The following is a 26,525-nucleotide window of genomic DNA, read 5'->3' on the forward strand; positions in this document are numbered from 1 at the left end:
TGAAAGCTTTAAATACAGTACTTCTATCAACCACAAAAGTACAGGACAAATCAGAATAAATAAAGCCTATCAAGTCAGTCAAAATACTGCAAGAATTAGGTAAAAATATTGACTAAAACTATCTTAAAATATGGAAGCTTCACCCTAAAATGCCATTTAAGTCTCTTTGGCTGGGGGAAGTTTGACTGTAAGGGATTTACTGTGCCAAAGAGTGACCAAAGTGCATTTCACATTACCAAGAGATTCGAGATTTAATTTTAAAAAAAAAAAAAAGCCTTTTTCAGCACATTCTGTATGTTCAGGAATATAACCGTAAAGAAAGAGTCCCTTCAAGACATTTCTCACACAGCATTTCCATATGTTTGTCAAAAAACTGATGTTCTTGTTTCCAGTTGAGTCTTTCACTACTGTGCAGCATTCTCGATTTGGAATTCCAGTACAGTTTGCACATGTATTTATAAATCCTTCAGATTTGTTTGTACTCTGTCTTCTAAAAAGTTTTGACATTATACATACCCTGGGTTCAATAGCATAACCAACTTTTCTCATGCTACCATCTTCTTACAGATTTAAAGAAAACTGTTGCACTATGAATTGAAATAATAGTCATTTAGCCACCAAAAAAGCTTTTCTTTTTTTTTTTTAAATACTTTGAAAAATTAAAGCATGTGACGAAGCTGGAGAATTTACTGGCATTTGTTAAGAGGCATTGTTATGAAACAAGAAATCTGACTAACCAAGGCTGTAACCATGTAGGAATTCAGTCTTGCAACATAGGTCAGGACTTAGACTTATACACAGGGCTCCTTTCAAATGTTTTCTACCACCACATAGAAACTTGTCAAACAAGTAAAATCTCTCATATGAAATGCTTCACTTGTCTCATTCCCTCCTTGAATCTATTTTCATATCTATGCAAGGGAGATTAATATACTGTATTTCACCAGCTCTGTGAAAATGTATTATTAGCATTTGAAATCTTTGCTCTTTTATTACTTTGGGTAATACTAATTTCCAAAATTACTAAATAAGACAAAAGGACAACTGTTTTGGATAGATCTAATTACATTATTTTACATTTAATTCTTATTTTTAAACATCCTCAATCTTACTGTAATGAAAAAAGTATATTTTGTTTTCCTAAAAATAATTAACTGTAACTTAACTTAGCCAACATATTGAAGTGTACATGAATAAAAAGAGTTAAAAATCTGGTCTCTTTATCCTGAAAAAAAAATGGTATTTCAATGTAGATTCAGGTTGATACTTACAATTTGCTACTTTTTCTATATTCCTATTAGCATCATTGATTCCTTTTTGTATCTCATCTAGCCAGAGAACTGCTGACTCATCATGAGATTCCTGGGAGAGAGGAATAGAGAAATATTTATACATAAAATACAATTAGTCAAACTCAGTCTGAAAACACACATTATTAAAGCTTCATTAGATAGAAAGCCCCTCTGAAAGTCTGAGGACACTAAACCTAATTTGACTGTATTGAACCTAGCAATGAACAAGTTAAAAAAAATCACAGAAAAAAAGATGCATCCGATGAAGTGAGCTGTAGCTCACGAAAGCTTATGCTCAAATAAATTGGTTAGTCGCTAAGGTGCTACAAGTACTCCTTTTCTTTTTACAGAAAAAACCTAAAGTTTAGATAACATACTTTTCTTCAGCACAGTTAAGTAGATGTTCACCAAAATGCAAAATTCCATTTAACATGTGAAAGTTTGGATAGTAGTTTTATTCTACTGAAGACAGACCTAGATTTCTGAACAGAGTTAATTGAGTGACAATTCAATTTCCATAATTCACCAGTAAACAGAGTAACAGGCGCATTCAGTAAGACCATCAGACAGCAATAGGATTCCTCAAGGACATGGCATCAATCCAATAGAAGGTTACCAACAGTTAACTTTTCTTTCAAAGCTCTTCATTGGAAATCATGCATATGTACAGACAAGTAAAAAGAAAAATATCAGTATGAACTTTCACACAGAAAGAGCTCAGATTTACTAATGCAAAGATTGCTTTAATTCTGAATTTTCTGAAACATGAAGTATATACCAGGGCAGGCATTATTTTTATAACTACAGACTATCTAATTTTACCTCACATGCAAGACAAGCCAAATTTTCAAAAACAGCTTATTTTGTGTGCCCCAAATTTGCAGTCCGAACTTAGGCATTTGGAGGTTTAAGTGCCTAAATATACAGACAAACTGAAGTAAATAACTGCAGGCATGATTTAACATGCAGAATTGTGAGCACAAAAGAAGAGACCCTAGCAAGGTCAGACTGAAATTAAGCTCAGTTAAGGTGTTTCTAGTGTATTCATCACTTAAGTAACTGTACACCAGAAATCTGGGATTTTGTTTTTCCCCCCACAATCTCAAAGAATGGCACAATTTCTAGCACGCAAGTCTTAAATTAATGCCTGGGATATCAGAGAAGTAGTAAAGCCAGAGGACACTACTGCCAAAACCAATTTAAAAATGCTAGATGCTATCGCAGGGAAGACTGATTTAGGAGGTACTTAAATGGTCTTATTCAGTGTTCAGGAATCAAAGTCCACACCCATTAACAACTAGCTGGAAAGCAATGTTACAGTGTCAGCAGTTGGTTTGGAGGACAGTCAACCTCTCACTGCAGAAGTAAATTGCTTCCATTGCTTAATGAAGATATAAATGGTAACTGCTAATAAAAATATTGAAAATTTTCATGTAACACAGGGAGACTTTCCATAGAGAAACACAAAAGCACGAGTTACATTAGATTATGAAACCCATAAATGTCACTTTAGCAAAGATATAAAATTGTACAAATACATGCCTATAAAAAATGAAAGTGAGGAAGATGTCACATAGGGATGGAATGCTAAGATAGCCTATTGTGTGGCGAACCAGTTTGACGGTGGATCTCAGTATTTTAATTTATTTTATTTCAAGCCAAAACCCAAATGAATCTGTACTTTGCGAATGTAATGGTAATGAGAGGAGAGACGATGTGTAAACGCTCATTCATTAGAAAAGTGGAACAGATATTTGTGTGGTAAGTGTGACAAGAATGTCTCTATCCATGAACAACACATGAATGTTTTTGCATTGGCATTTACACATGAATTTTCTTATAGTAAACTGCATTTGATCCCAATTATAATAGTGGGGAAGAGTACAAACTGATGCAGAAAAAGCATTTGTGAACACAATTTGCATTTCAGTTCACTTTTCCCACCACTTTTGAGCCTTAAACAGCAGGAACAAAAAGTCAACTCCTTTTCTTAAGTTAGTGTAATTTTTCTCTCTCCTTCTCCTCCCCAAGTTTGCTATGAGGATTTACAGAGGAAACACCTGTAAGCTTGCAGAACGCATTACTGTTTGCTTATTTTCTTATAAAAAAACTACAATACAACAGTCTCACAATATTTTAATTCTGGCATCAGGTTCAAAGATCTTCCATCCAAACAAACTTTAATTAAACTCAAAATACACTTCACTTCCCACCAAACTGTCAAGTTAGGAACAAGCTATGCAGGAGGACAAAAATTTCAGAACAGAAATGCCTTACAAATATGAGCGGAATCAACTATACCTCACACTCATTGTGAGGTGTATGTTGCAGCTATTACAAATCAAAATTACTTTGTTCAGAGTATTATCAAAGGGTGAGTCAGTAAGAGTCACTAAACTTCAGCTGGAACCTTGGGATTGGGGAGTGAGGCATGGAATATTTTAACTCCCCAGGATCTCAGATTTTTTCAGAATTATTATAATGCTGGTAAGCATACGGCTCCTGGGCCAGGTAATAATTTGTTATTCTAATCTTACCAGTAAGTTAGAAGCCAGCCAATGTTGCTAAGACATTTTGAAGTTGTCTGCTGGAAGCTAGTCACTCATCATGTGACACAGGAAACTTTAAAAAATAAATTTGTGTAAAGTTTCCTAAAGATGTAGACTGGTCAGGGATAGGAACTGTTTAAACAAAGCAGACGGGACAGGACAGACAGCCTACAGACCACTGTCAATTGGTAACTGATAGGCAGACGACAAGATAGAGCAGAACCCAGCTAGTCTGTGTGAAACATGGTTGTATCATTGTTACCTCATCCTCCCTTCCCCATCCCTGCCAACACCATGCATTTGTTTCCTCTTGTAATTAACCAAGTTTGTAAGCCTTTAGGAGATGGACTTTCTTTTTACTACATCTCTGTACATATTAGCACAACAGGGGTCTGATCTTTGACTGGGGACTCCAGGTGTCAAACACTTTGTGAATATTCTAAGCAGAAATATTTTCTTCTGAATATTTTTATGTACAAATTCCAACAAAGTACAGAAAGACCTTAAAAAAAAAAAAACAACCACCCCTCTTCATGTTCATGGTAAATTAGGAGTTAAATTACAGAAGTTAAAGTAATTTAATCTCTTCCGTATCAGCCAGAGGTTGAAACTGAGTCATGTGTATTTACACATTCAGATGTCACACCCTATTGCTGTACTAGAGAAAGAACAAACTAGTTAGTTACTATAAATCCTGTACACACAGAATGCTTCTGGATGGCAGACGTAAAACTCCAAGGTCTTTTACGCAAAAATGTGGATTTAAAAACCTTTTCAACTGAATTAAAGAGGCATTATTTTTCCAACTGGATTTAACTTGCAACAATGAAAACATTGGTCTTAATTATAACTGGATTACTGTCTCTGTCCTCAAGTCTACGGCAAAGAGGTAAGCCCTCTGGTTCTAGTTGTATTTTATATTATCTGTATATTTCAGCTGGTACCATGAGCATTGTGCTTATCTTTTAGATGCTTTTGTCAGCTACAAGTACCCTCAGCAGGCTGATGCACCACATCAGCTGAGGCAGATTTTGATTGCTCTATTTCTCCCCACAGTGGCCTTTGATAGTTTTGCTAATTGACAAACAAAAGGCAATTGTTTTTGTGTTTACTGAAATGTGATCTCCTACATAACGCACTTCCTCTACAGTACTTGTTCCTACAGTGATGTGACAGTACTGAATTTGTGGGATCACATCCTCTGCATAGAAAGAGGGCATCATAAATACAGGATTAACACTTCCAAGAAGGTACCACTAGAAGGAAAAAAAAAAAAAACTCAGTTGGGGTGGGGGGGTAAATTTGTATCCTAAATACCTAGGGAAAGTCACCATTCCAAAACTTTGGGCCTAATCAGAGTCTCACTGGAGACTATGGGAAAAACACAATGATTTCAGTGGGAGCAGAACTAGGCATTTTCTATGAAGATTAATTGTTTTTGTATTTATTTATTTAAAAAATGCTGACACCAGTCTCTTTAAAGGGCAGCCATGCCCAGAGATGTGACTAAAAATAGCACAGTCTTAATCATATCTGCTACCTATGCATACTCTATCATGGCTGCCCATTCTAACCGTCTGCAATGCCTCGACCTACGTGATATTTCCTGTATATTTTTTTTATCCAGAAGAAATTAGTTATGTCACGTTAGGACAAAGACTAGGATTCAAAGATTCAGACAGGACTGCTCTACATCTTACAGTTTGTTCAGAATTCTGGAGCTAGGATTCTAATTATACCAATAGCAAAAACTTTATTATGGCTACATGATTCAAGTGAAAGATGTTATATAGGTGCAAAGTAGGATTATTATTGTTTTGCACACTTTTGGTACTAGCACTTCTTTACAAAATTCTACGCTAAGCCTTATCAGGATTGCTGACATTAGGAGAAGAGGCTAAATATGCCCATTAATCTTTGTCTAAATAGTAAGAGAATATTTACTTTAGTGACATTTTCAGAGTTATCTGCAAAAGTGTAATGAATTGCAAGCAAGTAAATCAATAGCTACCATCATAGCACCTTTCACATACATTTTTTTTTTTTCCAAAGCACTTTGCACAGTAAGGATAACCACATGATGGAACTGAAGCAGACAGATTTGCCAGCTGTAGAATCAGAAATAAAAAACAGATGATCAGCTCCATTTTCAGTACTTAAGACTATAGCTACCCTGCCTCATAACAATGGAGAGTAATAGCTATATATCATTCGTTTCAGAGTAGCATTGCTTCTTCATGCTAACAGAAGGGAATCTGGTTTGCCTTCTGAGCCAACAGGTAAAGAGCCAGAGTGGCTAGTTTTTTATTTTTTATTTTTGTTTGTTTTAAAGAAAGGGTGGGGACAAGCCTCTTAGGTGTTTGAATACCATATAAGGAAGATTTTGTATGTAAAGATAAAGGGCAAACATTTCTACGTGTAGTTCTAATTTGAAAAATGGGTATGTAAAACTGGCACCATCTTATTCAACATATTTGCCTTTTACATAGTCATATGTGCTTGCTTAAGTGACAAAAGTTTCTGTTTATTATTCCTGTTTGCACTGCTGAGCCAACAGTTCAGGGCATGCAAATCAACAATTATATTCTCTCTTTGTACATCAGCATGGTTAATCAATTTCAAGAAGTTACACCTGTGAAAATCCACTAGCGACATGAGGTTGCACAGATGTCATAAGCATAATTCTGTCATCAAAAAATGATGATTATTCTTAAAACAGAAAGAATGCAGCTTGATCAAGTCCAGCTGAGTAATCAGGGCTGAGAGTCCATTTATAAATAAAATTATGAGGGGTTTGCCATACCACACGATACAGAAATTGGAGACAACACAGTACCCCACAATGCCATTTTTATAGAATCATTCTTCAGATTAGAGCTGCACTAATTTCTCTCAGAAAAAAGGTATACATCATGACTCTGTCCAGAGTTTTATGTTTTATCTTATGTTTTAGTTGTTTTCTTTTTTTAAATCTTAGATTCTAAACATGGTGAGAACAGCTCCACAAGTCAAGATGTGCCTGATATTAAGACCTTTCATGGAATGCCACAAGGGACTTACGATTATATTCCCCCTTCTGACATAGAAGGCTGGACAAAGACTGTTCATAACAAAGAACGCAAATGCTCTTCAGGGAAGTCAAATGGCTCAACTCTGAAAGTTAACAATACCACAATGGAGTACCTTAGTAGTTCTTTGAGCACCAAACTAGTACCTGCAACATATATTCTTGTAGTTTTATTAGGTGTGCCATCAAATGCCATCACTCTGTGGATGCTGTTTTTCAGAATCAGATCGGTTTGTACTGCCATCTTCTATACAAATTTAGCCATATCAGATTTTCTATTCTGTATCATACTGCCATTCAAGATAGCATACCATCTCAATGGAAACAACTGGATATTTGGAGAAATAATGTGCCGAACTACGACTGCCATTTTCTATGGCAATATGTATTGCTCCATTCTACTCCTCATGTGCATCAGCATCAGTCGTTATGTGGCTATTGTTCATCCGTTCACCTACAAAAGTCTACCAAAGCGTACCTATGCAACACTAGTATGTGGCATTGTGTGGACAATTGTTTTCCTGTACATGCTGCCATTCTGCATAATGAAGCAAAGCTACTACTTGGAACAATTAAATATCTTCACCTGCCACGATGTACATAATGCCTGTGAAACTTTATCACCATTCCAATTCTACTACTTCATCTCCTTAGCAATCTTTGGATTTGTAATACCACTGACCATTATTATTTTTTGTTACATCTCAATTATTCAAACACTCAATACTTATGACCAGAAGTGGTTTTGGTATGTTAAAATAAGTCTCTTGATCCTTATGATTTTTGCCATTTGCTTCACACCAAGTAACATCATACTTATTGTCCATCATGTTAATTACTACTACAACAAAACAGATGGCTTGTATTTTTTCTATCTTATTGCTTTGTCTCTAAGCAGTTTAAACAGTTGCCTTGATCCATTCCTTTACTATCTGACATCCAAAATCAGAGAGCAATCCAATGTTTATCTCACAATGGTTAAAATATCCAGAGAAGAATGAGCTAAATTAAATGTCCAACATTTATTATTTTGTGACAGATATATACATGTCTGATAATTCATCAAAATAAAAAAAACACACTCCTCAATTAACTATTGTTTTATAAATTCTAATTGGTCTTTTTTAATGAAAAAAAGAAAGAAGCAGTTCAAAAGCATCTTCTTAAGATTTACATGCTTCCAAATTTTATGTTAAAAAGACTTCTAAAAATACAGTTTTGCCAACTCTTGCAATTTTACCACAAGTCTTGGTGCTGTTCTTGAAGCCACCGCTCCTGATTCAGGTGAGAACCTGTTTTCATTTTTAAAAAAATATTAAAGTTTCTAGCCCTCACTGCTATGGAGAAAGGCCCAAATAGGTGAACCCTAAAAGCTCCAACAGCAGAAGGCAAATAAGACTCAAATGGTATTTTTAACCCAGTATCACTATATTTGAAAACTTTGGGTTGGCTACCCTGAAAATACCTAATACCACTAACTTATGATCAATGTGTAGCAATGCGGATTTCTATCTTGCCCTCTATAGAAACATTTTCACTTTTGAAGTGCAGTAAGAAGAAAAGCGACTTATAGGCTGCAACTGTGTGCGAATTGGGCCACAGGTGGCCCACAGGCTGAGGACCACTGTACTGGAGTTATGAAAATCAGGTACAGTCCAACCTAATACTTGCAAATCAGACACTTGCTTTTAACCTCCACATCTCATACTTAAAAGGATGACAATTAAATTGTAGGTAACATCTGTTTATATGAACAGGAGCTCTTCTGGGTGGGGGGAGGGGCAGGGGCGGTGAGTATGCTGCATTTTATTGAACTTTGGTTTTGCCAATAAAAGGCCAAATAAAATAAAAAATGGCTGAAGAAACTGAATATAGTCTTCTCTGTTTAAAAAGGAGACAACTTAAAATCACATCTGTCTAAAAATGTTTACCTGCCACTGTTACAAGCAACACCTAAAATTACTGTAATTTATGAGACTGAGTAGATTGCGTTCTCAAATACGTACCTTTTTAAAAAAAGGTTTCACTTTTTCCTTTGCAGTAATTAGTGATTTGGGTTGCTTTTTTGAGAGTTTTTCCACAGAGCAAAAGGAGAGAAAAAGCACATTTAAAAGTAGCAGAGAAAGGACTTCAAAAAGCAAGAAAAGAAGATAGGGCTTGTCTACACTTACTGTGGATCGATGCTGTGGCAATCGATCCACCGGGGTGTCGATTTAGCGGGTCTAGTGAAGACCCATTTAATTGACTGCCAATCACTCTCCTGTCGACTCCAATAGTCCACCAGAATGAGAAACATAAGGTAAGTTGATGGGAGAGTTTCTCGTGTAGACACTGCAATAAGTCGAACTAAGCTACATCAACTCCAGCTATGTTATTCATGTAGCTAGAGTTGTGTAACTTAGGTTGACTTAACTCCACAATGTAGACTTGCCCATAGAAGGGGGACAGTAGGGCAGCTGTAAGTACTTGAAAACTACATTCAGTGCCTTTTTAAGATGACTAAATTTTAAGCTGAATACTCTAAAATTTCTTGTCCTGAACTACGATGAAGTTTGTTTTTAATCAGAATACCCCCATAATTTATAAGAATTGGGACAAGTGAAAGGTTTACTTCAAAAGCCAATACAGCTTCCATAAAACGTTAAGACCTGCCCTCATTGTAGTTACTGCAGATGGCCAGATAAAGTATTTATATATGCTGCTATAAACTAAGTACCATGCAGAAAAAGCTTCCATAATTTAGCTTAGGAATGTACAGCATGATTGACATACAATACTTGAGAATACATTTTAAACACTTTGCCAAAAGCTATAGTTAATCTTGTGTTCAATTACATTCTGAAAGCAGTTATGCTCATCTGTTTACAATCCCTAAAATTGATGCTAGCCAAGGCACAGCTTTATGTGGAAGCCCACATTTGTATCCCACTAAGATGGTTTATCCTAAGTAGCATATCAGGAAGACAATCAGCAAGCTGTAATATTATGACTAAAAAAAAAAAAAAAAAAAAAAAAAAAGAATGGTGTCAAAGCTAAAGGGATCATAAAGACCATAAAAAAACCAAGTTTACTTTTAAGCAATGTGAGGGTCCAGGAAGAAGTAATTTCCAGGAATTTATTTTGAAAACTGTCAATGCTTCAACCCTCCCATTAGTGACAAAAGCCCCAGCTTTCCTTCTAGCTGTAAAATACCCATCCATCCCTAGTCCCCGAAACAAGAGGCTAGATCTCCTGCTCAGCTCAGATAACCGCTTTAGCACAATTATGGCATAAACACCACATTCTTAAATATTTGAAGTGACCATGACAGGATGAGATAAACTAAGAAACATCACGTGCACAATGACAAGCATGCACAACGGATTTTTTAAAACTAGCCCTAATAGATTTTATCCTCCCCAGCTCCCATTCACACTAAAAGTTTCAGTGGGAGGTGGAATTACTTAGTGCTCAGATAACATTTTAATTGACATAGGAGAGAGACACCACAACACTGCAAATACGGTGGGGAAAAAAACCCATACATTAATAAACTGACAAGTATCAATGAGTCAATTGAGGTTCTACCTTGCATTTCTGCACTTTGGCATAGTGCAGAACATCTTGATAATGCCTTGCATTTGTTGGGTTCACATCCTGCAGTTTGACTGTAGGCAACAGCAGTGTTTCTAGAGTTTTCCCAGGATTGCCTTGGTCAATAGCTTCATTAATGTAGCTAATCGCAACAATTCCTAAGAAAAAAGGGAAATTAACGTTTAAAGATGTAATAACAGAAAAAGCCCAATCACATATCAGGTTTATTAAAAAAAGGATAGTGTTATAAATGAATAAGTGTGAACATCAAGTTATGGTAAGCAGCAGCAAATTCTAAAATCTTTCTTCTCAGATATTGGCAGCTCATGCCAAGCCAGCAAGTGAGACCAGATTTTTCCTCCTCTGACAGCCAAATTGTTTAACTGAATCTGATTTAAAAACAAACAAACAAACAAACAAAAAAAAAACAAAACACCCATATCCTTTTCTAAAAAGGAAAAATTCCCCCATTTCATTCTACAGTAGGATGATCCATGTACATATCTTCAAACAAACAGACTCAACACCTGAGTGTAAAGGTCTGGGCTTGTTTACATTGCAGTGCTCAAGTAATCATTCTGAAGTGATTTTCATGTCTGACTGTTCCAAATAATTTAACATATTAGTTTTCCTAATACACATACATATTCTGACCCCTGAACTTGTGGTGATTATTATCTTTTCAAGTCATCAACATCACCACTTTAACATCATGGAACAGTTCATCTGGAACATGCATCTAAGTCAAACTTGGCTGCCTAAAGGAAAAATACCTTGGTTTTGAAAACTGCTGCACACCCATAGCTCCCACAGAATAACTGACCTATGGGGTGCCCAGCAGCTCTGAGAAAAGAAAAAAAAATTTTTAAGTGTATCTAGGTAGCTATCTTTAGCTAACTCAGTATAGAAATTGACCCTAGTTAACAGAAAGCACTGAAACACACTGTTCTGAGGGCTTTTCATAGAACCCCGTTACACCAAGTCTGAGTATAAATTCTTGCGGATTGCTTTGCCATCACCTGTGACAGAGTGCATTCCAGTTGGTGGCTGCCTGGGATCTGTTGAGGTTTTTCCATAGTGTGTATATAAAACTGAACTGGTGAGGTCATAGTCATGTGACCTCACAAGGCCTTACCCTCTTAGGAGGCTGGCTATTCTTCAGGTGGATGTAAGCTGGGTTTTTTATGACAACCATGGGTGTACCACCAGTGAGGAAAGGGAATTTCTGCACACTGGGAAGCATGGCCTGATTTGGATGCAGCAAGTTTCAGAACGCTCTGTTGGTACTATGTACAGTTCCAGGCAGAGCTGCCCCCTGTCAGGCGGCAGTAGTAGAGCAATGCAATCTGAAAACAGCTACTATTCATTAGGACTAAAGTTGCTAACATGAGGCCCAAGTTTGAGACACCGAGCACCTCAAGTTTTATAGACTTAAAGCAGCACGGCATGTGCTTAACAGCCTGCCCCCTCCCCCCACCACCAATCTGATTATGTAAAAAGGCAGACTATTTTAGTTACTGACAACCGCTCTGTTTGCTGAACACTACCCTTCTTTGCTGAAGTATACACATCACAGCTTGATGTTTTGTCAAAAAGACCATGCAGAAAAGCATTTGTCTAGCAGCAAAGGCATTACACCATCCAAAACTCAATTCCCTAACATTTTTAAGGCCCAAATGTTTGAAACCCACTTAAGAAACATGCACTGTTTTTCAACCTGGAAACATTTTAAGGCATACACTGCTAGATAATAATTTAGGATAAGAAAAATAAGCACAATGAGCTTCTCTCTATATTACAAACACTTTATTTTTTTTAAAGGAGAGCAGGAAAAGAATTGCTTTTGACACAGTTATGTACTGACTGCCCCCACTAAGGATTATGTGAGGGACATTCAACACAGAAAGCGTGTAAAACGCCACCCGCTACCACCTTCCTCCCCCCCCCACCATCTGAAAATCTTCTTGTACTTAACTTAGTCAGTGAAGTCCCAAAATGAGATGAAGTACCAGAATTATTGGCCCAATATGAATACAGATGGACATAAGTCTAATTGCCATTTGCTAGAACTATGGCATTTGTGATGTCAGAGAAGTGATGTAGTCAGCAACCCCTTCAGTGAATCAGGAAACATCAAGAGGATTTCAGGGAGGTGAAAAAGGATTTAAAGACAGAAGAGGTATAATGCAAGTAACTACTGCATTGAATGCTCCCTTCTCTCCAGTCAACACTCTAGCAGGGGCATTCAGCACAGAAGTCTTCGCTCAATTTTGTTTAAAATGAGATAACTGTTTTAGTCCTCCTCTCTAGAATCATCATCAAGATGCTATGCTGGGGAACAGGAATTACTAATTTCAAATTTACTTAAACAAAAAAAAAAAAGCAAAAATCTTTGTTATAGGTCAAAATACAAATCTCTATTGTCTACTACAAAATAGAAACTCAATTACTTTTATAGCATACATTTTATTATGGTGTCTGATACACCTCTGTTCTCATTCGTAATTGCAGCTACCACAATTTCGTACTGAAACGATTAGAAAAGCAATTGGTTGTTTGTTTTTGGCTGTCTACCTGCAATTTTACCTCTACAAATAAAAAAGCATCACTCTGTGGCAAGCCAGCACTCCATAAACCTCCAGCAAGTGCTCCAGGGACCACAGTAACCTCTGCCTCCGACAGAAAGTTAGAATTACTTACTGTCATTTTCTTCTTGAATTTGCATATTAACCATGTCAATACAATTCTGGATATCATTCCAGTTTAAATAATCTTGTCCTTGAGATGAAGCCTCTGACTTAATAGACAAGAGTGTGTCAGCATAACTGTAGGGAGATATAAAATATAAATCATAAAGAGTCATTAAATATATTGTCCGTCACTTACTGTATGTATTTAAATTTTTTTTTTTTTATTGGACGAATCTAGTGCACATGAAAGTGAAAAAGTGTTTGTAGCCAGGCACCATGTAAACTGGCAACATGCAAGCTGCCTTACGTGGCTCTACACATGCATGTCATAGACTCAGATTCCCAGGGCAGAGAGGACCACTGTGATCATTGGTCTGACCTCCTTTATAACAGAGGCCACAACACTTCCTCATAATAATTCCTAGAGCAGAGCTTTTAGAAAAACACCCAATCTTGATGTAAAAATAGTCAGTGATGGAAAATCCATCACAACCCTTGGTAAATTGTTCCAATGGTTAACTACCCTCCCTGTCAAAATTTTATGCCTTATTTGCAGTTTGAATTTGCTTAGCTTCAACTTCCAACCACTGGATAGTGGTATACCTCTTTCTGCTAGATTGAAGAGCCCATTATTAAATATTTGTTCTGTATGTAGAAACTTCTAGACTAATCAAGTCATCCCATAACCTTCTCTTTAGACTTAAAGAGCTCAGTCTATTTATCACTACAAAGTATGTTCTCTAATCCTTTAATCATTGTCCAGTCTCTTCTCTGACCCCTCTCCAGGCTCCCTCTGAACCCTCTCCAAACCCTTGAATTGTGGGCACCAAAAACTAGACACAGTATTCCATCAGTGCCAAATACAGAGGTAAAATAACCTCTCAACCCCTACTTGACATTCTCTTGTTTATACAGCCAAAGATTGCATTAGCTCTTTTGGCCAAAGCATCATACTGTGAGCTCATATTGTGATCCGAAATAATTCCATACCATGTCACCCCAAAGCACTTTCCTTATAGTAGCTCCACACTACTAATAGATATAAAAACATTCCAAGGAGATGCAGTGTGTCAAGTAAATAATGATTTTAATAGAAGACCGAAACATCTTACCCAAGAAATTAATGTCAAAGAACATCTCTGTAAAGTTTATATTAATTCATGGCAACAGCCATGATTCCTTTTGTTTGCTTGTTTTTTTTTTTTTTTTTTTTTTTAACTACACTATAGTCAAATATACTAAGGAGGTATAGTCTTTTTTTTTTTTTTTTAAAAATCACATCATAAAGTTAAATTGTACATTTCTGATATTTAACATTTCCATATTCCCTCATCCCAAAGCATTTAGTCCAGTGGTGGGGAACCTGAGGCCCGTGGGCCACACGGCCCATCAGGGTAATCCTCTGGCAGGCTGCGAGACAGTTTGTTTACACTGACCATCTGCCGGCCCGGCGGCCCGCAGCTCCCAGTGGCTGCGGTTCACCATTCCCAGCCAATGGGAGCTGCGGGAAGCGGCAGCCAGCACGTCCCTGAGGCCCATGCTGCTTCCCACAGCTCCCATTGGCTGGGAACGGTGAACCGCGGCCACTGGGAGCTGTGGGCAGCCAGGCCGGCAGATGGTCAGTGTAAACAAACAGTCTCGCAGCCTGCCAGAGGATTACCCTGATGGGCCGTTTGCGGCCCGCGGGTTGCCCACCACTGACTTAGTCCATCAGTGAAATTCTTCCACTTGTTGAGTGTTTTAACAGCTCATAGCAATGTTACGCATCTTGGAACAGGAAGTGAAGAACACCTCATCCAACTAAGGCTGCAGGGGATATATAAGGTAGGTAGAGTCTAATTATCAGAAGTGGAGTTTGGCAAGGAGTCCAGGGATAACTCATTAAGTTTTTCCAAGGCTGTTCTGAGCACATCTAATGCTCCTCCAGTAACCTGCTCATTTAGGGCCCTTAATTTCTCTTCCCCATTCTGTAGCATCCACTTATGTAATTCTCCTCCCTCACCCTCAAAACATTGAAGTCTTGCTTTTGGTCACAGGGAGAGGGAGCCCTATTCTCTCCTAGGTGTGCCAAGGACAAAAATGGTCCTGGGGGTTTGGTGGGCTGACAGGGAGGACATTCAACGCAGGCTCCACACCTCTCTCCTTTGGGTCTTCCCCAACAGCCAATACAATACCAAGAAGGGGGAGGTAGTTGAGAGATTCAGGGACCCCTTCAAAATTGCTGCCTGCAGTGTCAGGCACCACAAGACAGACCCCTTAGGCAGCTCTGCAACACACCAAGTCCAGGACAAAATTTTTATCTAATCGCTGGCAGCAGCCCTGTCCATGAAGCAGAGAGCAGTGCTCTACTCATTGCTAGTAGGATTTATGCAAACTTTTTTTTGCTACCCTGAGGTACCCCTTTCAACTCAAGGCCCCTTGCAAGTATAGGTTCCGTAGCCTGGAAGAACTAGACCCCATTCTTATTAAAAATGCCATGAAATTATAGATTTTTAGGGCCAGAAGGGACCATTAGGATCCTCTAGTCTGATCTGCAAAACAGAGGCCACAGAATTTCATCCAGTAATTTCTGTATCAAGCCCACATCTTGTTTGAGCTATCTTCAGTGGTCAGGACTTCTCTTTCATCTCATCTAGCAGCAGCATGTCCAGCTGCACAGTGCCCAGGGAATTCCATCAAGCACAACTGTGGTGAAAAAGTATCCTCTAATGCCTCACCAACACTCCTTACTGTAGCACTGTTTGTGTTCATTAGAGGTCTCCCATACAAGTACTGATTCAGCTTGACTGTCCTTTGCATGTGAGCTATGACAGGATCAGAACTCAAGGTGGTACACAGCTGTGACAAAAGTCAAACACGAAACAACAAAAGCTACTAATCTCGAGTTTAAATTTACAACTTGAATGGAACATGTATCTACACCACCACGTTGTGCCCAGCTATTTAGCAAATAGGGTTTTTACCACATAGGTTAGTTAGGATAGCTTTACATTACACACACACACACACACACACACACACACACACACTCTCTCTCTCTCTCAGGTCCTCTCTCAAAGATTCAGTAAGACACTAGTGACTAGTGGCTTCCAACTAAGTCCAGATATCCATTGCCACAACAGCAACTCCTCTCAGCTCACGATGTTTAGCTTCCAAGAACATCCCACCCTCCGACCGCCGTATCCTCAAATGTTCAGTGATGTTTGATGGCCTATGCTTTTGCAGATGGGGCATTACAGCTGAGCATCCCTAATATTCTCTCCTGTTAATATTGTGCAAAATGTTTAGCTTGTAATATTTTTAACTTCATCTCACAACACTAGAAAAATAGCCGATAATACTCCCACTCATCCCTTTGCAGAAGTCTTCGTTGCTCATTTGGACAAGACAAAATGAACTTTTACCGTTGAAAGTTTTCTTCTTCCAGATTATTGAAGCCAACGGATGGATTTCTGAGATGACTCCTTATTGCCAGGATGTCTTTGCTTCCCAAGGCTTCGTTTAGTAACACAACAGCTGACAACATTTCCACAGCAATAGACAGTTCGTCATGTGCCAAATAACTCTATAGGAACATAGAATAAATCAGTCATGAAGCTAAACAAGTAGGGGTAACTAGTTTTAATTCAAGTCTAAATGCCAAAAGGAGGGAGGCAAGGATTTGATTTAAAAAAAAATATTAAAAATAGGAGAAAATGTCATAGCTATAGAAATGTCAGCTTACTGTACTGTGAGTAGTAGAACTAAAATCACTAGGCACTTGTTATATAGTCTCCCTTTCGTCAGCCTTTTCTTCGCTTGTCCCACATAATACCGTCTTTCCAGTCAAGCCTAGTTTAACTTTAATCAGAATGTGGACCCCCCCAGTTCGGCTGATCACTTTCCATACAACACAGTCAACCTTAAAATGAGAGATAGTGTATGCAACAACAAAAGAAGTGAAGGTCAGTCACCTTGTTGCAGCACAAGAGTTAGCACAGGCTAAATCAGTCAAGAAAATATAATCTGAATAGGCAAGCACTTATATTAAAATCCAGGAATATTCATACAATACACCTCAAGACAGGAATTAGAAGAATCTGATATGATAAATGGCCTGATCGTTCTAAGTAAACTGCATCAAATGAAAATGCATTAGTATTCCTGATTCTTTATGACTTGACTGCACACTATTAAACAGGTTTCAGAGTAGCAGCCGTGTTAGTCTGTATCCACAAAAAGAAAAAGGAGGACTTGTGGCACCTTAGAGACTAACAAATTTATTTTGTTAGTCTAAGATGCCACAAGTCCTCCTTTTGTTTTCACTATTAAACAGCAATTCATAAGTTTTTCACTCTTACCACAGCATTCTGTTGCTGAAGGTTGAACAGTTCAGTCTGATAGACAGCAGCAGCAAATGGGTGAATGACAGGCAACTGGGCCTCTGGTTTCATCAGTGCAACAAGTGTTTTATTAGCATCACAGTTACGAATTGCAGTATTGATATGGTCAACTGCTACAAGTTCTGGGGGAAGTAGGAAAAAAATCCTATCAATTTTTTTGTCATCTGTTTTTTTTAAAAATGTGTATGCAAACAGTATCCCAACATTACATCCTATGCTGTCATTGCTCAAGAAAGCTACAGCTGTATACCTGCAAGAGATGCACTTTTAAACACACTGAACCTACCGCACTTAACATTGTTGCAAAAATGATCTCTGTTAAAAAAAGCATGTGGAAGTCAACAGCTTAACATAAGTTAGTGATCAACGCATTAGACCACCTTATCCTGAAAGATGACTTGACTAGTCCAAGAATTGCCATGTCCTCTCTATTGAGTTTGACAAAATCCAAAGTGACCCTGGAACGTCAACCTACGTTACTTCCCTTCTCCGTTTCATTTCTACCTCCATTGTCTTCCCATTTTTCCCCTTCTAGTAAGAGTCCAACACAGCTAGGAAGGACAAGTCTACACTTGCAGCACCAATGTGACCAACAAGACAAGCTAAAAGCAATGCCTTAATGGCAAACTTTTTACCAGGCTAAGTTCCATAGTGGCTCACTTGTTGTGACTGGAATTCTCCATCAGCTAAACTGTGAGTAAAACAGAAACAGAAGCTTCATCTTATCTTTTGCTATTCTCTCCCCTTTTTATGTGCACTTGTCTAATTTTTTTCATAAAGGAAACATGACTGAATTTCAATAGCCACCGCAAGCACTGTAACTAAAATGGTATTAAACTACTTTGGGGAAAGCCAATCTAAAAGATTGTTAAATAAGGAAAACTGTTAGTAACATTTAATGTATTCCTGCTCCTCCAATACAGGTGAAGTATATCCCTGAGTGAGCTCAGAACTGGCCTCTAAAATAACAACAACAAAACCTGTGGGTTAAAACACACACCTAGGGCCACACAACCGATGCCCACGAGATCTCATCTTGTAGGCCAAAGAAATTGCAATTACTGTAACTTACAGTCCTCCTAACTGCACCAGTCACAACTTTGAAGGAGTTGATGGTCACAAACCTGGTTGAGGCTAACCTGAAGGAAACGTAACATATCCTCCATGGAAGAGTTAAGCACATTGACTTCAGTCTTGAATTAAAAAAAAAAAAAAAAAAAAAAAAAGGCTAAAATCCCAGAGAGGAAAAAAAACGTGTAAAGTCGTCTTTTGAGTAGGATAACCAGCTCTGGTTAAAAAATAGGGTGCCTATTCCAAGGAAGGCAAGACAGGGCACTTGAGATGTGCTGTTGGTGGTGGGGAAGGGGGTAAGAAAAAAATCACAGGCATTCTTCCATCTTCAGCCAAGCCATGCTCTTCTGACTCACCCACTGCCTACTTTGGGTGAGAGGGCTGGAAAACAAACTGGCAGGGAGGCTGTGATGTCAGAGAATAGGGTAGCAACAGGCAATTTCTATTATATGGCTTTTGAAGTGAGTGAGTATGTACCCCAAATACAGGAGAGCTTATCTAGGCTTTTTGGATAGTGGCTTCCAGAATAGCAGGAGGAGGATTCAGACTTGCCTATGCTCTTCCATCAGCTTTCAGTCTGGCTTGTGAGTTCAAGTACCCAGTCTACAACTCTTTACAAAAAAGACCACTTGAAAAAACAAAAAACAAAAAAACCAGACACATTCCGGAACGACATTTCACTGATATGGCCACCCAGAGGTTTGAAAAGTTAAGACTTCTGGGGATTTCTCTCTGTATCTTAGGACTCTTTCCAACATGATAGACATTGGGAACTTTAGGCACTGCTTCAGCACAGACCTTACACACATACCTAAATATAAACACAGTAATCGCACTGGTTTCAGTGGGACTCCTCTTACGCTTAAAATTAGATATTACGTAAAGTCCTTGCTTAATTGGAGCCCGGAGGAGGAAAGGTGAGGTGCCAGGTTCTTGATCTTAAAGTTTTTCTTGCTATCTTAGGTACCACGACTATATGATCTTAGGAGGGCAGAGCTGTTAGTGGAAGCTAGACTTCTGGTCCAGCAGTGTCCTTCACAGGCAGCAGGCTATCAACCTCTGAGGAATGATCTTTACGTTTAAGGAGCTTATCCCCCTTTGAGTGCTTCCCAGTGGAGGAGTGACTTAGTTCAGTCTGAGTACCAGGGACAGATGGGATTGAACTATGACTTCTCTGTAGATCTCTTCACCAACCCTATGATGAGAGCAGTCATGCTGGGACAGGCAATGTCAATGTCAGATGCAGTTTAAAATTAGTCACATGTCCTCCCCAACCCCGCTACTCTTCAGGCCCACCCTCCACCTGGGTCTGTGTGTAACCAGGGCCTGCTTCAACCACCAACTACTCCGGTCTATGCTAGCAATGGGCTCTGTCCACCCTGCTCAGGCAGAAAGCTCATGGTGGAGATCATCTCCTGTTGCACAATAGGGAGAACCTGACTGATTGGAAGACACTGAGCAGTTCAAACCCCTGGAGCCTGAGTACATTGGCCCCAGGACACTAGAAATGAATGGGGAGGAGTCCTACTGGGCATTTTGTTCTATATGATAAATATATTTTAGCCATTCTTGAGGTAAAAAAAATAAAGGCTATTGCCTTGCAGACAGCATACAGCAGCTTCAAAATAAAAAAGTTCCAGAAAGCCAGCAAAAAATGGCATCAAAATCTGCAGCCATCAATTGGCTTTGATGACTTCCATGCTAAGGAACTGAGCATGCAACTCTGATATTATGAATTTATGTTCACAGTGCACAAATGCATTTACCAAGTTCTTGGACGTTTATCATGCATGTTGCAGCTTCAGTGGTACGGTCACATTTAGTTTGTACCTTGGTCACCTTGCCTCTGCTCTCGGCGTTCTTTAATAGGTACCCTCAATTGGCTCCTCTTGAAGGTCCTAGTTTTATTTGTTTACCTGCTTTCCCCTAATGAAAACTGATCAATATGGGTTAGAAGTAAAACTGAATTGAAATTCTCCCTGCCACATGAAGTCATGTGGGTAGCACGATGTCGTGGCATTTATTTTTTTCATCCAGAGGAAACAAACCCATTTTTCCTACTCCAAGACACTGATGGAGCTATACTAATACATAGCACTACCTCTCATAGTTTTCCATTACCCAAGAGCAAGGGTCTCCTAGAAGGAAATACTATACATCATGTCTGGATCATTCTAAAATCCAAATCACTAGCTATAAGAGAGACTTGGATGCTATATAAAATATGCATGTCTACATATTATAGCATAGCAAACTAGGCTTATAACTACCTTTTTGCATAGCATCAGAAGAACAATTAGACGGACTGAATTAAAAATATTAAATGACAGAAGACAAAACAGCCCCTAATACATGCCACAGACGTGATATGACAGCAGTTTATTCAAAGCTGAAGCTCCTAGCAGACAAAGAATGCCAGAGAAGCAATTGCCAATAGATGTGTTGCTGAAAATTTAGAATCCCCTTAACTATAATTTTTCAAAAATAAAACATTAGTCAACATATTGTAGATCCATTGCGTACTAAAACATTAAGAAGGCTGACAGACTAGATTTTTTAAAAAGTGTAAAATATTTTAAAATGAGAAATAATCTAGTTTCCTCTGCTGCATATGACTGCAAGCTATTCTTCAATGTGATCATTTTATTTTTAACCCAGATGAGATGTAAATAAATTTCCTTTTGAGAGAGATTAAGACTATTTAAAAAAAAAAAAAGAGTATTTACACAAGCCATGCATTATGTTCCGTTTTAGCCATGTCTGTCCACTGGTAGCTGAAAATATTCAAGAAAAGCGTTAGCTACTTCAGATAAAATAATGCGTGTCTAAAGTGGCAGATTGGTGACTTGGCAATTGTGACATTGAAAAGAGCAGTAGCAAAAATAAAATGCAATGTGGTTTCAACGTATAAAGGAATCTTGTTTGCATGCAAAAAAGGTGGATTTAGTTCTTCAGTTTGATTAAGAGTAATGAAATGGTGATTACGAAAACGAGTATTAAAACATTTACTCACTAAGCTTGAGAGCCTCAGCTTCCTCATTGGCAACACTAACTTCTTTCTGTATCTCACTTTTGTCGAGCAAAATTGGAACCCCTGCTAGCTAACAGATCAGACAAAAAAAAGGACTTCATTATGCTTTTTAAATTTGCAGGGGAAGGGAAAATATTCCACTATGAATTGACCATGATGTTGGCTGAATACCAAATACAATGGAGTACTGAAGAATAGTGTTTGTTTTTCCATAAACTTCCAACTCACTTTTAAAATTACAGATTTTCGCCTTAAACCAGATGTTCTCTATAATGGTCTTCATTCACCATTGTTTAGGTCAAAGTTACCTTTTTGCTATACTAAACTCATAAGAAGTTTAGTTCCCAAGATGAGCTTTGTATTAAGGGACTTATATATACATATATATTTCCTTTATCTCTCATTTAGCAGCTTTTTTCCCATGCATCATGCTCTTTACAGCAAATGCATCTAGCTTTGTATCGTTTAGGAAAATATTAATTTAAAATAATTTTACAAAATTTTTTACTGTTTCATAAAACAGTAGGGTTCAGGCTGCAGGGTTCGGGATGTCGTCACTTCTATTTTAAAGTAGAGAAAAATGCAAACTCAAGTATCATACTAGCATACATTCCATTCAATTACCTGCATTCTCTGCTCTTTACAGTCACACAATTGTGCTAGGTACCATGAGGAATTTTGCTGCAGAACTCCAGACAAGCTCAAAGCAGGACGGTTCAAACCTGCTATCAATGCCACTTCATCTTGCCTGTCAATAGCCTCATTCACTTGGACTAAAGCTACGTGAACTGAAAGGAAAACAATGCTTACAAACGGCAAAAAAACATTTTTTGTGCAAAAAAAATTTCAATTGCTGCTTGTTATCTATCTACCTCTCTTTGTACAAGCCAGTCAGTTGCAGTTTTTATCCAGCAGAGGGTTCTATTTTAAGGCTCCAATCCTACAAAAGCCTCGAACAGAGTCCACAGGGAGTCCAAGCAGGCATAAGTGTCCTCCCACACTCATCATTTGCAGGGTCAGGGCCTAAGCCTGAATCTCAAGTCTATCTAAAAAGAGGGGTCAAAACATACCGTATTCTGCAGCCAGTGGGAACGGACAAAAACATAAGGAAACAAAGCAGGTGAAACCAACTGGCTTCTGAACTGAGGAGTCTGATCTCAGCAACAACAGAAAAAAAGGTATTATTCCAAAAGATTAATAATGGGAAAAAAAGCAGCAAGATGCCCCCCAACACTGAAAGTACCCGTTGTAACACTGCCAAACATTTGCCACTTTTTAAAAGCTCTGTCTGTAAAAGTAATAATTTTATCTGGAATTTGACACAAAGAAATACATAACTGGTAGATACGATATGCCCACTTCCAGAAGAAACTAGAATTACTTACTGTTGATCTTATTGATATTGCCTTGGATCTCGGCTTGTGTCAGCAATTCTTCATACACATCTCTTTCCTCTTCTGAAATTGAGCCATTCTAAAAACAAAATCCTTACTGGTTCACAAAGTTGAACACACAGATATTTTCAGATGGTAGAATAGCCACTGTAGTATGAGTGGTTAAACTTTAGCAACCACAATAGGAAGATTTGCACTCCCTAGGAAAAGAGTTATATTTAAAGCATCCTCTGCTAACTGTAAAACGTTGTGTATATTTTGATCAAAGCCTCTCTTCTCAAATTGAAACTGTTGCTGTGAAATGAATGATGCAAGTGCAATTTTGTATTAATGGAAAATTCTATTGAATAGAATGCTATATACTTAATTATGTTTTACTCCCAGAAAAAGGTACCTTTAAAACATTACATTGTTATATAAACTTTTGGTTAACAAACTTTGTTTCTACACAGTGCGTAAAGGAAAAAAAAATAAACATCTTTTGGATTCTAAAATAGAAGAATTTTATAATCCTTACACATCTCAAATATTTTGCGTTTGGACGCATAACACACAAATGTACCTGGAACACATTTGCCTCCAGCCTGTTTATTTCATAGATTCCAAGACCAAAGGGACCATTGTGATCAATTTTCTATAGTGACAATCATTCACCTAGTTTATCTTGAATACACTAGCTTATTAACGCAATCCTAGAATAATCCTTTTTAGAAGTTTGCATACACACTTTTTAGACAGCAATACCAAAATTAAGAATGTTAATTAAATCCAAATATGTTTCAATACCTTCAGTCTTGCATTCTCCTCTTTTCTCCTTTTAGCTTCCAGGAGTTCTTTCTGATACTCCTGTGCAAGGTCCTCATCCACATTCATCAGCATTGCATTTGGGTTTCTCAGAGTTACAAGTGTTTGATCTGCTACTCCCTTCTCAATAGCTTCATTAATTGCAATGACTGCAGCATGCACTGAAAGAGATGGATAAAATACAAAAAACTTTAAAAAGGAGAGCCAATGAGAAAGTATTTCTGGATCACACAAAAATTGTTACCAATTCTCTGTTCTCAAGGCTTAATTTATTGCTTTGTAGAATATCACACAGTAGAAGCCCATTTAGACTGTCAGCCCCGGGTGGCGGGGCCAGAGCCCCCACCACCCATTCTCCAGTTTATTTGGATTTTGGGTTACACGATCTGGCCCCGGTCCCAACTAGATTGGATGATCGGTGTTCCACTGTATTTGATCATGGTTCACCATAGTTTAACTTTTTGGGACTCGCCAATCTACAGAAAAGTCAGAATGTAGCTGTAATCACCAGTACAGAACAGGATAGTGTTTACATCTGCAGAGGTTTGAAGAGTATTTTGTCATCTTATTTCAACAGAAATAGCACTTAAAAAAAGCTTTTTGGTCATGATGGAAGTCATGGATTTAAACCTTCCTCAAATTACATAACCTTGTGAAAAAAGGTTTGTGTAGAAGTTCCAATGCTCATCTATTGTTTTCTGGTCCCAGACTGTTCAAGATAGCAGAAAGATAAACAAGTAAGAGACTGGGGAACTAGTTCCCAAGCAAAAAAGTGGAAGCCCCACTTAACTTTAAAATAGTCTGGATAAAAGAAATACTAGAAAAATCTTCTCCAGAGAAATAATCCAGCATTAATAGGAAAGAGACTTAACTGGTCTTTTCAGTCTCTAACATTTATGATCCTCCAATAGCACAAGAAGAGCCCTCAGCATCCATGACTGAGCCCTGAATCTCTTTCCATTTTTTCCCTTTTTTGCATACTAAACCTTGGGGCACCACATTAGCCACTCTCCTCCTCCTAAGAATGCAATTAAATTCTACACTGAACTTTTTGTTAATAGACTTAATTTGTCAGAGGTTTCCACTGTACAGCAACTATTTCCTCCTCTTGGCCAGAATGTGCTTCTCTGGAGCCCATTCCCAGCCGAGGGAACAGAAGCCAGCATCAGGAAAGACTACTTCATAGAATTTAAGAAACATGCCTCAGAATTAAGAGGAAAAAGAGTACACTTTATAAAAAGCTTTTGGGAAAGGAAGCTCGTAAGTGAACCTCAGAAAAATGTGTAAGGCTGATAGACTTACTTATCCAGATTTTTTTTTTCTCCCTATAGATTATATTTTAAAAGCTATATTTGCAGAATCATGTACCAAAATACACAGTACAAGCCAATACAAATGTAGGAAAGGGTGTTTTAAATTAGGGTCTGAAAGTTTTAAAATTTAAGCTGGTCATATTACTTTGCACTTAACTAATCTGAAATCTTTTTAGTGCCTTACAAATAACTAAGTCAGACAATGAAGTCAGAAAATGAGGGTCATTCTTGTCAGTTGCCAGCTTGTGCAGATCAAGGAGTGACTGGTTCACATTCTTTTCCAGGTGCAAGGCACACTCCATTGCTGTCAACCCATTCTCCCAATCATCACGATCTGGTTTCTTGATGTCCTGCAAAATGATGCGACCGCCCCTCTGGTTCTGCAGCTTCATGAGTTTTTCAGCATGCTCACGCTCCTCGTGGGACTGGTGCAGGAAATACTTGGGCCAAAGTATTAACTATGTTAGTTAACCAAAATTTTCTACCGTGTGTGTATAAACTTAAATGAAGGTTACTTACCTATAAGCAGGGTTCTTAGAGACGGCTCTGCATATTCACACTTATGGGTAACTGCACCACCTTGTGGTGCCTTGAGGTAGAATAATCTTCTAGCAGTATCAGCTAGAGCAGTGCTACTCAACGTGGTGGTCCGCGGACCGGCTCCGGTCCACGAGCCATCGGCTGCCCATCTGTGCGCACATTGGAGAAAAAAAATTGCCAGTCCCCCATATCAGATAACTTGAGAAGCACTGAGCTAGAGCACTCTCAGGGCAGGTCTACACTACAAATTTACATCTGCACCAATGCTAGATGTAGGGCCACAGGTAAATGACATGATAAAATACTCCAGTGCCACAGCCTTGTATCCCACCCCCCCAGGCAGCTTGTCGGTAGAATGCATTAATGATGCATTGTCTGTAATCACTTGCACAACCCTCCGCTGCAGGTGGGGGAGGAACAACTTGAGAGTCAGATGAACATCTCTTAAATTCCCATACATTGAGGTGCAGGGTTTTCTCTTAAGCAGAGCAGTGCCCTTGAGTCGCCAAATAATTCCAGTGCACTGCATCCCCCCCAGCCCTTGGTTGATGCTTCTGAAGTCACTGACTGGGATGGTCCCAGCAGATTTAACTGTGCGCACCTGAGCAGTCATTTGGACTGACCACAAATCTAGGGAGGTTATGATAGTCTAAGGCATGGGTGATCAACAAGTGAGTTGTTCTGTAGAACTGAGACATCCAGTGCGGCATACCTCTCATTCTTAGATAGGCAAATGGGGTCATGTAGGTAGTGGCTACCATAAGACCCCAAAAATAATTTTACTCTTAGTATTTTAAAATTAGGGTCTGAGAATTTTAA

At 38.4% G+C, this 26,525-nt stretch overlaps 2 protein-coding genes across 3 annotated transcripts in view; one reads left to right on the plus strand and one right to left on the minus strand.

Moving 5' to 3' along the window:
- The window catches only part of IQGAP2 (IQ motif containing GTPase activating protein 2), a 219,853-nt gene that overhangs the window by 66,731 nt on the left and 126,597 nt on the right, over positions 1–26,525 (minus strand). Inside the window, exons 8-16 of one of the 2 annotated variants that reach the window (XM_074952699.1) lie at positions 23,836–24,014; positions 23,041–23,128; positions 22,280–22,443; positions 21,638–21,725; positions 17,512–17,675; positions 16,576–16,736; positions 13,182–13,306; positions 10,476–10,639; positions 1,272–1,362 (exon numbers count right to left, since the gene is read on the minus strand). In XM_074952699.1, the coding sequence (XP_074808800.1) occupies positions 1,272–1,362; positions 10,476–10,639; positions 13,182–13,306; positions 16,576–16,736; positions 17,512–17,675; positions 21,638–21,725; positions 22,280–22,443; positions 23,041–23,128; positions 23,836–24,014 (1,224 nt within the window). The remainder of the gene's footprint in view (positions 1–1,271; positions 1,363–10,475; positions 10,640–13,181; positions 13,307–16,575; positions 16,737–17,511; positions 17,676–21,637; positions 21,726–22,279; positions 22,444–23,040; positions 23,129–23,835; positions 24,015–26,525) is intronic. The other variant, XM_074952700.1, reaches the window with a different exon arrangement.
- Positions 4,285–8,603, plus strand: F2RL2 (coagulation factor II thrombin receptor like 2). The gene is made up of 2 exons (XM_074952702.1): positions 4,285–4,730; positions 6,819–8,603. Exons 1-2 carry the CDS (start codon positions 4,667–4,669, stop codon positions 7,907–7,909), a joined length of 1,155 nt encoding a protein of 384 aa, XP_074808803.1. The 5' UTR covers positions 4,285–4,666; the 3' UTR covers positions 7,910–8,603.

Source organism: Natator depressus, chromosome 5 (assembly GCF_965152275.1).
Source record: "Natator depressus isolate rNatDep1 chromosome 5, rNatDep2.hap1, whole genome shotgun sequence".
In the NCBI taxonomy this organism is placed as follows: Eukaryota; Metazoa; Chordata; order Testudines; family Cheloniidae; genus Natator; species Natator depressus.